Source organism: Kogia breviceps, chromosome 8, assembly GCF_026419965.1.
Source record: "Kogia breviceps isolate mKogBre1 chromosome 8, mKogBre1 haplotype 1, whole genome shotgun sequence".
Lineage (NCBI taxonomy): Eukaryota > Metazoa > Chordata > Mammalia > Artiodactyla > Physeteridae > Kogia > Kogia breviceps.
The window spans coordinates 56,209,559-56,220,701 of NC_081317.1; the positions used below are offsets into that span (position 1 = coordinate 56,209,559).

Below are 11,143 nucleotides of genomic sequence, written 5' to 3' on the forward strand. Positions count from 1 at the left end.
CACGGAACAGATGACTCAGTGCTGCTCTAAACAAATGACCTTGGCTTTTATGATACATAATGAAATTACATCATGGGCAGAAAATTCCCTGACAGTCAGAGAATAGCCGACCATTTACACAGTGAAACTGTGGGAGGGGGCAAGTTTTGAACAACACAGTTGGTGCAGACTTGTATCCTCAATTACACTGATTCCCTCGATGAAGATATCATTTGCTTTAGTCTTCTTATAATCGTTCTGATTTAGTGAAGGAAAAAGGCTTCAGTGTATTGTTAGGGTATTTACTGCTTGTCTAACATTTGTTAATCTCCTGTTTTAACAAAAGCAGAATAAACTTCAAGCTCACAGATTTACTCAAGCAAAAGTATGTAGGACTTAACTCTCTTTTTTGTATGATAATTTCCTATACCTCTATTTATGATAAGTGATAGTGGTTTTTCCATTTATCAAAGGATAATGATTCATTGTTAAAGTCAGTAAATTAAAGATGAATGCAGATGTCCAAAAGTCATGAAGATAAAGCTGAATGCCAAATATGGGAAACAGTCAAATTACTCCACCATAATCATGGAAAGAGCCTACAGAAATCAAAAGAGCCTACAGAAATTCACTTGAATCATTCACGGCAGCAACCAGCAGACACAGTGACATAAGACAGCAATAATTTAAATGTTATAAAGAGCAAAGCCAATACATATCACATGATATCAGCATAACTCATTGCCTCATAAAAGCAGAGTAACAGTAATCAAATTTAGACAAATGCATTGATATAGAGATTTTATGAGAAACTTTCTGTTTAGGACACATCCTTTCACATAAGGTGGTTTATGGTGAAAATAATCAAAATGATTTAAGTGTGCACATCTTGAGACATAGAAACTATCTGAAAGAGCTAGTAAAAATGAATTAAATGCATCTTAATGATCACAAAATACTTGCTGAACAATTTAAATTTTGTAAACAATGATAAGCTTTCCAAGCTTCTGTTGGAGCTAAGAAAAACGAGTTTTCCCTGTCTATGTCCAAAAAAATTTAGAGAAGAGATGGGTGATGAGCATTATAAGTAACTCTTTGGAAATTCTGGATTGGGTTTAAGGTAAAGGTAAAGGGCAAAAAAAAGTAGAAAATCTAAAGATTCTGGATTTGTGAGCTTCAAAGAGTCCAAAGTCACAGAGTAGTGGATGAGATGGACAGAAAAGAGCTTAATGAAAAACAATTTTGTTAAACTTAATTAGAAAGTGGAATAGGAGACAGCACTCAAGTGAAAAGCTGAGTGTTAAGCAGCAGAATAGAATCTCTGGGTAACAAGATATTAACTTGCATGAGTAAAATCTTGGTAACAGTAATGAAGAGAACATCTCCAGAAAGCACTTCACTCAGTCAGTCTACAAACATGATGGAGGACAGCCACGTCCAAGGGTTTGGGTTTGCAGGTCCCTATTGCCCAGAAGTAGCCACTTAAGCAGTTTAATGAACACTATAAACATGGCCAACATTCATGCAACATAAAGAAGCATCCCAGGGTCACTTCAGTGAGCAGTAAATGACAAGGGAATGACAAGGGTGAAAGCTGTACTCATTCTGTAATCAATTCCTACAGGTTACATCACCTTTAGGTTACTTCACTCAGACACAGAACATTGTCTGACTAGTCTCTCCCTGGCCAAGCTGTCAAATGACACCAAGCCCGCACAGGACATCTCAGAGTGCAAGACCTCATCCTTTCCAAAAGAGGTCTGGCACTGTCCACCAGCTACACCTAGAAAACCACACAGGGCTTTGGATCCAGGAATCATGTCAAAGAACATGAAGCTAACACATCACCGACAAACAACACAACGTGTGCCACAGTCACCTGGAACCCTCAACAACTACTTAATGAACAACTTGAAATTACCATGTAGCTGTCTAATGTGCCCATACAAGATAAGGGCATTTCACTGTACCTGTGGTGGCATCAGCCTTCCACAAGCACAGAAACAGATGTGGGATGCACAGTCAACCACTCTGCTCTCACTGGTAAAGATCCCTGATGCCTTGTTGGAAACTAACAATTCAAAAAACTCTTCAATGTTCTACAGTCTCTCCATTCCAAGGTTAATGAAGCTCTCTGCACTAGCAGCCTACCAAGCTAAGAGGATGCTCAGGAAGTAATTAACAGCTTCACTGTTTAAAACTGATCAGGGACTACAAAAAGAAACTTGTGTTTCACCAGAGAAAAATACCAAAAAAACTAACCATGGGGAAAAAACTATAAAATATAACATGTATTAAAAGAGGCATATGTAACATTGAACCTTATGTAATAAGACTGACAGCAAATGAGACTTAAATTTTATGTGTGAGTGTTTACGTTGTATGTAAATGTGTGTATATACATATACACACATAAGCACCCATACAAATGAATGTGTTATAGACACAAGGCATCGCAAAGGCTTCTAGATTTTTACCAACACCCACTCAAGAGACCACAGTTCCCAGCCTCCTCCCTTCTTCCCTTGCATTTAGGTACTCCATGGCTTGGCCAGGTTACAAGTTCCAGCGAACTGAACCTAAACATAACAGATTGTTCCTTCTATTAGTTTTCTGTTGTTGCATTACCACAAACTTAGCAGCTTAAAACAACAGCCATTTATTTTGCTCAGAGTTCTACACGTCATAAGCCTGAGCCAGCTTGCCTGGGTCTCTGCTCAGTCTCACGAGGCCACGGGGTGTCACCTAGACTGGGCTCCTATCTGCTGACTCTGGGGAAGAAGTCTCTTCCATTCACATGGTTGGCAAAATCCGGTTCTTAAAAGCTGTGGACCTTAGAAGGTCCCTTGCAGGCTGCCATCCAAGAGCTGCTCTCTGCTCCTAGAGGTTAAATACACTCCTTGTCACATGGCCCCTTCATCTTTGAACAGCAACAGCACGTCTAGTCCTCTCTGACCTCCCTTTCTGCTACCAGCCAGAAAAAAAATGCTCTTCTTTTAAAGGGCTCGTGTGATTAGATTACGCCCAACCGTACAATCTCCCTTTTGCCATATAAAGTAATAATCTCAGAATGGACATCTTTTCATAGTGACAGGCTGACCCACACTCAAAGGGGAGGGGACCTTACAAGAGGGAGGGTCACTGAAGGTCTTAATGTCCTGCCGACCACACTCCTCTTCCAGGTCTGGCCCGTGAAAATCTCCCATGCTTGATCCAACACACTCTTTCCCTTTGGCAATCTTGAAAACCACGTGTTAAAGATGGTGGAACCCTAGTCATCCTGGATCCCTGAAGCAAATAACAGGAGATAAGAATGAAAAGAGGTTTGAGCAACAAAGATCCCTTAAGAACCCTTGGTTAAACCAAAGCATTAGGACTTCGTGCAAAGTTCAGATTAACAAAACCAAACGTACTGGTTGAAAATGAGATCTCAAAAAGGTCAAACGGATCCAGTGGGGAACAAAAAGATTCCACTGTGGTAACTGGCAAGTGGAACGACAAGAATAAAACATATCAGAAGTCTTCTAAGTTTTTGAAGAAATGTTATTGGTCAAATCAGCCATGAGCCATGAGTAGTTAGAAGCCTGTGACAGTAAAGTGACCCCCAAATTTAAATAAACAGGAAGCCACCTAAAGAAGCTCTGCAGCTCCCAGAGGCCACACTCCTTGTCACTCTCTTTAGACTTGGCCAAATAAAAGAAAGAACAAAAGAGTTCTTCCCAGATTGCAGAAACAGGGTAAAACCAAGGAACTTCCTTTACTGTAGGGGCGGGGGACTTCACCTTACTCAGCAGATGGCATCACTGTTATGGACCATAAATGCCATGATTCCCATTCTTTCTTTTCCCAGTGGGAGTGTTCACTGTGGATGATCTTTCCTGTACACTAAAAAGCAAAGGCAAACTATCTGTATGTGCCTAACAAGAACTGTACCTTGATATTGAGATATTGCTTAAGCTGCTCCAATTAGGATCTACTTGTAAATTCAGTGTGAATTATAAGAAAGATACTTCTGTTTCTTTCAGATATCACAAGTCAGAAGAGGCTAGAAAATAATCTGAGCAAACCTCCTAGGAGCTGAGTGGTTCTAGAGAATGACAGATAGCTTTTCTACAGTCATATACCATATATTATTTGACCGAGGGCTAGAGGAGAAAGGTTAGAGCAAAGCAAGGAGAACATCATATTCTGATTTTAGAAGTTGTACTAAATGTAAAATCTTCATAAATAGTAATTTCCCGAAGCATCAGACTCAGCTGAAGTTTCAATATCATTTGAAAATATTTCGTTGATAGTCTGCAAGAATACTTGACAGGGTCCCACAATATGACATTTTAATAGGTACAGCTATACACAGCTCTCTTCTTAGTCTTTATTATCCATTATAGACCATATAAATCACTCAAACATTTTGGCTCCAAATTGGTCAGGGAAATAAAGAAAATCTAAACCAATAAAAAGAGCGCAAGAGAGAGAAAGGCTGTACTGTAAAGTCTTTAAAACTTCGTATTTTGTTTCCTGCTCCCTCAACATCCCCACACACTCAAGCTGTGAGCACCCCACCCAGGTGACTAAGTGCACCCGTGTGATAAGGTGGGCCACACCACGAGGGTGTATTTTTTCTGCCTGCCCCTGACCGTGACCTAGTAACATTCTCATGCACCAAGGAAATTCTCTCATCCCTTTTCTTGCGTACTCCACCCTGACCTTCCATAAAGGTGCTTGTCCACGGGTCTTCGTCCTCTCTCTTGGCTCCCCACCTGCTTGGTTGAGCCCACTTTCTTGGCCCTCCTCCCCTGTGACCTCTCTCAGTGTGCAGTGACTGTCTCTCTAGGACCTGTGAATATAATAAACTTTGTTTTCCTAAACCTCTGTGTTCCCCACTTGTGGCCACACCCAACTGGTCATCACATAAAAGAACACAAACAAGGGTACAAAGGATTAAAAGAACAGAACGGGGGAAAAAGGAAAGCGAAGGAAGTCCTTTAATTTCCTAACCCCCAGAATCTTGCCCATCTGGCCTTAACTTCTGAAGGACTGCTCATCCCTAGGAAAGCCCCACCACTTTAAACCCTGGAGCTGTTCTTCAACTCACACAATTCTCATTATTCACCTACCTGTGGTCTTACCCTTCTTGCTCACTTCCTCAAACCACCCACTGTAAAGAAAGCCCAGGGCTCCTGACGCCTTTATGCAGCCAGGCTCAGCAGAATGGAATCTGCTCTGCCAGCTTAAGCATCCCAATGTTAAGCCCTCCTTCCACAATGACATTTGTTCTCAAAACAGTCACCATTTTCCCCAACCAAGCCTTGCCATTTTCAAGGGTATTTCTAATTAATTTGGGAGGTACTTTAAATTTTCCAAGTAGACTGGAACCAAAATTCATATAAACTCAATTTAAAGCTTTGAAGAATCACTGTGAGGGGAGAGCCCTTGCAAAAATATAACCGTGTCCACGAAAAAAACTTCAATCAAGAAGAATCTCAGTTTCAAGGGAAATGATTCTCAGTCACCACTTTCAGTTTAAACACCCCACAAGTCCATTTGCCAAGTGTATCAGGAGGTTTTTATATACATTATCACAAACATCCCATTCAATTCTGACACCCCTAGAAACTTTTTTTTAATATATTTGATTGCCCCTAAAATTCATTCAGAGAAGGCTGTATTCTGAGCAGACATTGTAAAGCCCAGTAAAGAATGGAGGGAGTGATCACTATTATAAGGACCACCTCATTCCCTCCTGATGACATGATCAGCTTCTTATAATGTATTTTTACTTTGTGGGGAAGAGAGCTAGGAATTAGGAATTCCTTTAAAAATCTGGTGTTAGGCTAATGACACTCTCCCACAGAAAACTGCACATATAAAATGTGGCATAATTTTAGCAAATAAATAGGTCCTCTGCAGTCTATTATGGACACCAGGCTAAGAACCTGACAGAGGGTGCAGGGATAGAGGTAAATCATACTCAAGATTGTGAAGGCAGCAGAGATTTTACTGCTAAGAGCAGGCAATTAAGGAACTGAGGACCTCACTCAGATAGTCATAACTAATTATATATTTAATTAAATACCTTAACCAGTTTTAAGTCTCACCGAATCAACAAATGCATAAACAGATTCATGTAACATTCTCCAGAGCAAAACATCTATATAAAACACAGCATTTAAAATGTGATGAAAGCATGAAGAAATCAGTTAAAACAGAAAAGCATAAAATACCAATGTAATTACATGTTTCCAGTTGAAGAATCTGAGTGTGACAATAATTACATACCAGACTATATCATAATTAACACAGGCTAACCAAATATGTTTTATCCTTTAAAAAAATCAGAAGGTATAGTCTATAATAGGTATATACCCTAACCAAACTCATTGAAAAGAAGAAAGCATTTCTCATTTTATGCTATAAAAAGTTATTATTTACAGACTGAGTTGTCCCTTTACATTGAATCAAACACAATGTTTAGAAGAACACTGTGGTGAATGCTTTTAGGAAAATAAGGATTGTTTAGGCTGATTAGCACCCCCTCCAAATTCATATGCCAAAGTCCTATCCTCCAGTACCTCAGAATGTGACCTTATTTAGAAATAGGGTCACGCAGATATAATTACTTAAGACGTACTCATCAAGTACGTTGGGCCCCCCAATCCATCCACCCTATTGTCCTGGTGTCCATACGAAAGGGGGAAATTGGGACATAGACAGGGAAAACACCATGTGAACATGAAGGCAGATATCGGGGTGATGTGTCTACAAACCAAGAAAGGCCAAAGATTGCCAACAAACTACGGGAAGCTACGGAAGAGGCCTGGAACAGATCCTTGCCGAGTACCTTCAGCGGAAGTATAGCCCTACCAACACCTTGTCTCCAGAAGTGTGAGACAGACAGTAAATTCATGTTGTTTAAGGCACTCAGTTTGTGATACTTTGTAGCAACGCTACCAAACTAATACAGGGACCTAACAAATTATACTCTGAAGAACCTTTCACTCTACAGCAAGCTGTGTCCATATTAAATGCTTGATAAAGTTTTTTTTTTAAGTACAGATTTTGCAAGAACAGCTTGTTAGCTGGAACCGGAGAGCAATTTTTACCTAATCTGCTGCTGGTTTAAACCAACAAATGAAAAAAAATGGCATTACTCTTGCTAAAATGAAATCTCAATATACATAAAACTCACTAAAGTAGAATAATGCATGCTCATTTGCCCTATTTTATAGTTTAAAAAACTGTATCTTATTTATTCAAATTGCATGATAAATTATCTTTATGAGCAATTAAGTAATAAATTATATTCAAGTAAAAAAGATGATCAATTTTTGCTATTTTAACATGTTCTCAAGCTTAAAGGATTTTCCCCTTTAATAAAATTTATTTGGCAAAGGCATTTTTTAATCTCAAAAGAGCAGAGATGTTGAAAATAATTGTCAGCAACAAGGCAGAAATAATCACTTCCAAACCAAGAGAACAGTGGTGACACATCTAATTCAGAGATCTCCAATCAGTGGGTAAACACTGAAAATAAACTGCTTTATTAATACAAATATCATCCCTCACAAACATAAGCAAAACACTGAATTTCACAGAGACAAGAGAAATGTTCCTGAAGCAGAGCCTTCCACTTATAAACATAGTGTATTTAATCCAGCATATCCATTCTCAAAAAGGAGTAATTCTAGGTCTAAAGTTTCCTCTGTAGATAAGATCAAGTTCATGGAACTGTATGGGGGAAAATGGCTTAAAAAGTAGGACATGGCTATTTCCGCTAATATCTTTGTCACATGCAAACATTAGCGCTGGCTTTACACGCCCTTGAAAATGCCCACACATGCACAGGGAGAATAACATTTGCCTTGGGCTTTCTAAGATTGTGCTACATTAAGTTATGGATAAGGGATTGCGTGTCACTTCACCTTTAAAATGAAAGGCTTTTCAGTAAAAAAATGAAAATGACACAGTGATTCTGCCTCTGGATTCAGTGTGATAAATACTAATCTCATCTCATCACAAGCAGACCTCCTCCAAGGCTCTGAGAAGTTCTTTCACACCACAATTCAAGTTTTTATTCTGAACTTCAAGGTTGCATGTAACTTCACAATTTAGCTAAAATGGAGTGGTTTGATTAATTTTCTAAGGTAGCAAAGCTAGAAGTTCCAGCTTCTATAATTTCCTCATGTCTCATTATTACTAATATAAAGGACAGTATTTTATACTTAAAAAATTATTTTTAATGTTAATACCATTTATTGAACATTTTTAAATGTGTGTTCTACAAACTCATTTATCTTTACATCAATTTTAAGAAATGGTTATTATGCTCATTCTAGCAAGGAGAGATACAAAAGTTATATAACTTGTTCAAGGTCATAGACAGCAGAGATGGGTCAATCCTTAGCCTTTCCCACTCCAACGCCAAGGTTCCCAATTGCCTTGTAGGACACCAGGGTTTGCAAAGGAAGTCTTCAGAATCAAAGTGGAAAAAGGATGTGGTATTAGTCAATTTGGTGCTGGGGGTGGGGTGATGCTTTATAGAAGTGACAATTACCAGAAATAAAAAAGGTTAGTGACATCAAAGAAATCCTGCCTGACAATTTCTGGATAGCACATATGCTGCTTCTGTAAACCTGAAGGAATGTGAAGTATGAAGTTATTAGAGGCCTTCCAAATTACACCAACAATGCACTTATACTTACAAATATTTCTTCTGGCAGAGAAGTCTCAGAAAGATCCCAGGTGAAAAGCAAAAATACATTAATGGGTATTTTTACCGAAATAGTCTTAGTTTTTCTCCATTTCCCAAGTTGACAAATATAACTGATTCTATAGAGGCAGGTCTGTGGTGATAGAGATGGCACGTGGGCACACGAGATGAACTTCATGCTGCATCTCTCACCCTAACTTAATCCAAATTCTGTAAAACATAAACCTCACCTTCTCTGGAGGTGGTTTATAATAGGACTGTTATTGTGGTAGCCTGGGAAAAACCTCACTACTTCTCTGAGAAATTATGATAAAGCTGGGTATTAATTATGAGCAAATCTATGAAAAAAAATATTTAAGGCTAAATTAGGTGAAATATTTAAAGAAATCAACAAAGTCCTTGGCTTAAGACCTCTTATTTTAAACTAGAACTGTTTCAGAAGGGTAAAAAAAAAGTAACCATACTCATTATATAAGAAATAGGTCACATTACAAGTATTCACTTATTTTTCCCTATGTAAAATTCTTCAACCCAACCCAGCGAGATTTAAATTATTAAAATCTGAATTAAAGAAGTTTTATTATAATCACAGCTTATTAACCCCATAAAGATGGGCACATCCAAGATATAAAAGCCTCACTAAAAATACTTTGAAATACATGATGATTTGGTAATGTTAAGGCTGCAAAACCCAAAAAATTTCCCAAAATTTTTAAAGGCATGCAGACTGCTGGTCGAGCCTTGGCCTCAAAGGAGTTTCATGACAGAGTTCTCCAAGGAAAAGTTAACGCATGAGCTTCCCAGAAGGAAGCCCCATCCTCCCATTCCTAGGGAGCCTGCGGAAGCCTTGGAAGGCGAAATTCGGAGACCACAGGGGAAGAGCGCAGACCGTGGGCATCTCCGCAGCCACCCCCAAGGCGCGCCACCTCTCCTGCCAGCACATCCCGGGACAGCCGGGCGCACCGACACCGCAAGGTCACCAGGGAAAAGGCGACTTTACATAATCTCCCGCCGCGCCGCCCGGGCACCTGCGCGCCGAGGCGGCGCTGCCCCGGGGCGCCCTCCCTGTCGCGCCCGCGCTGGGCGATGCAGCTGCGACAGTCGGAGCGACTAGGCTGGACGCCTGGGACCCGTGGATGCCCGCAGCGCCGCCCTGAGCCGGGGGTGCGGGACGCAAGGCGGGCTCCCAGCCCCGGGATGCCCGGGCCGCCGCCGCGGCGGGCTAGGCGAGCAATGCGGGGCGCGGCCGGGCCCGGCTCGCTGCTGGCCGGGATCCCCACGCTCCCTGCCCGCTGCCGGCGTCCAGCGCGCCCTCCGCGCCTCCTCCCGGGACCGCCCCGCGGCGCACCTGTCACGCGCCTTACCTGAGTGGCTTTGTGGAACTGCTTCTTGAGCCCGGCCACTGACATGGCGCAGGAGGACCCGCGGGACTGCTGCGGTGCGGGGAGCGGCGGCGGCGAGGCCGAGCGGGAGGACCGGGCGGTGCGGCGCGCTGACCAAGCCGCCGCTCGTTGTGCAACCGCCGGGGCAGTGGGCGCGGGGGCGCGGAGAGGCGCGGGACGCGGGCTCGTGCGGAGAGACACCCTGACGTCAGGGGCGAGCAACGCGCACTCTTAAAGGGGACGCGGGAAGCCCCGCCCCGGGCGCAGGGTTGGCGCGGCAGGTGCCGGGGCACGCGTTACCTGGGCACCGGCACCTGGCGCCGCCGCACCCGCGGGCCGGCTGTCTGCTTAGAGGACCAAGGGGGTCCTCCCTCCCCGGGAGTGTCCTCCTGCCCCCGCGGACTGAGGCCCGGTGGCTGCAGGTTGGCAGCCCAGGCACCGGCACGACTCAGGTGACTTGCTCCGCTTCCAGGTAGCCGCAGAGACGCTGCCTAAACCAGCCCGTCTACCCTTGGAGACTGGCCTCTTTGCAGCCTGGAAAGGAGGAGTGGCATTCTCTCGGGTAATGAATAAGTTATTGCTCCTTGCTCGCTTGGGCACAGAAACAGTTCTCTGTCCTGGTTTCACTATCCCTTAAGCCTACATAACGTTAGGGAAAGCCACCAATGCTGGGTGTGTGTGTGTGTGGGGGGGGGGTTCGATGTGATACAACTTAATAACTTAAAAAGAAGATGAATAAAATATTTAAACTTTAAAGCTGGTCAGGTAAATAGCATTTAATCCTCTGTTTACAGTTATGAAAAAGCCCAAACATGAACTTGGCATTCACTTATGACAGTGGATTTAGGATTTTCAACCTAAATTAAGCATTATGTAATGTAAAAAAGCATGACGCAAAATTGTACAAATACTACATATGCAACGAAGTATATATGGCTGGGCTCAAGCGAAACTCTGCTGTAACTAGATGAATTGTTAATAAAGCAGCACTAGACGGCTTCTGTATGCTGGTGATTAGTCACTTCCTCTTGTTTTTCTAGGACTGAGAAGCACATAGAGAAAAACTTTTGGT

The 11,143-nt window shown here is 42.1% G+C and overlaps 1 protein-coding gene across 1 annotated transcript in view; it reads right to left on the bottom strand.

Annotated features, from left to right (window-relative positions):
• SH3GL2 (SH3 domain containing GRB2 like 2, endophilin A1) overlaps positions 1-10,687 on the bottom strand; it is a 202,582-nt gene extending 191,895 nt beyond the window's left edge. The window contains exon 1 of the mRNA XM_059071062.2: positions 10,054-10,687. Within this exon, the coding sequence (XP_058927045.1) occupies positions 10,054-10,098 (45 nt within the window). The 5' untranslated portion in view covers positions 10,099-10,687. The remainder of the gene's footprint in view (positions 1-10,053) is intronic.
• Positions 10,688-11,143: the final 456 nt, after the last annotated feature.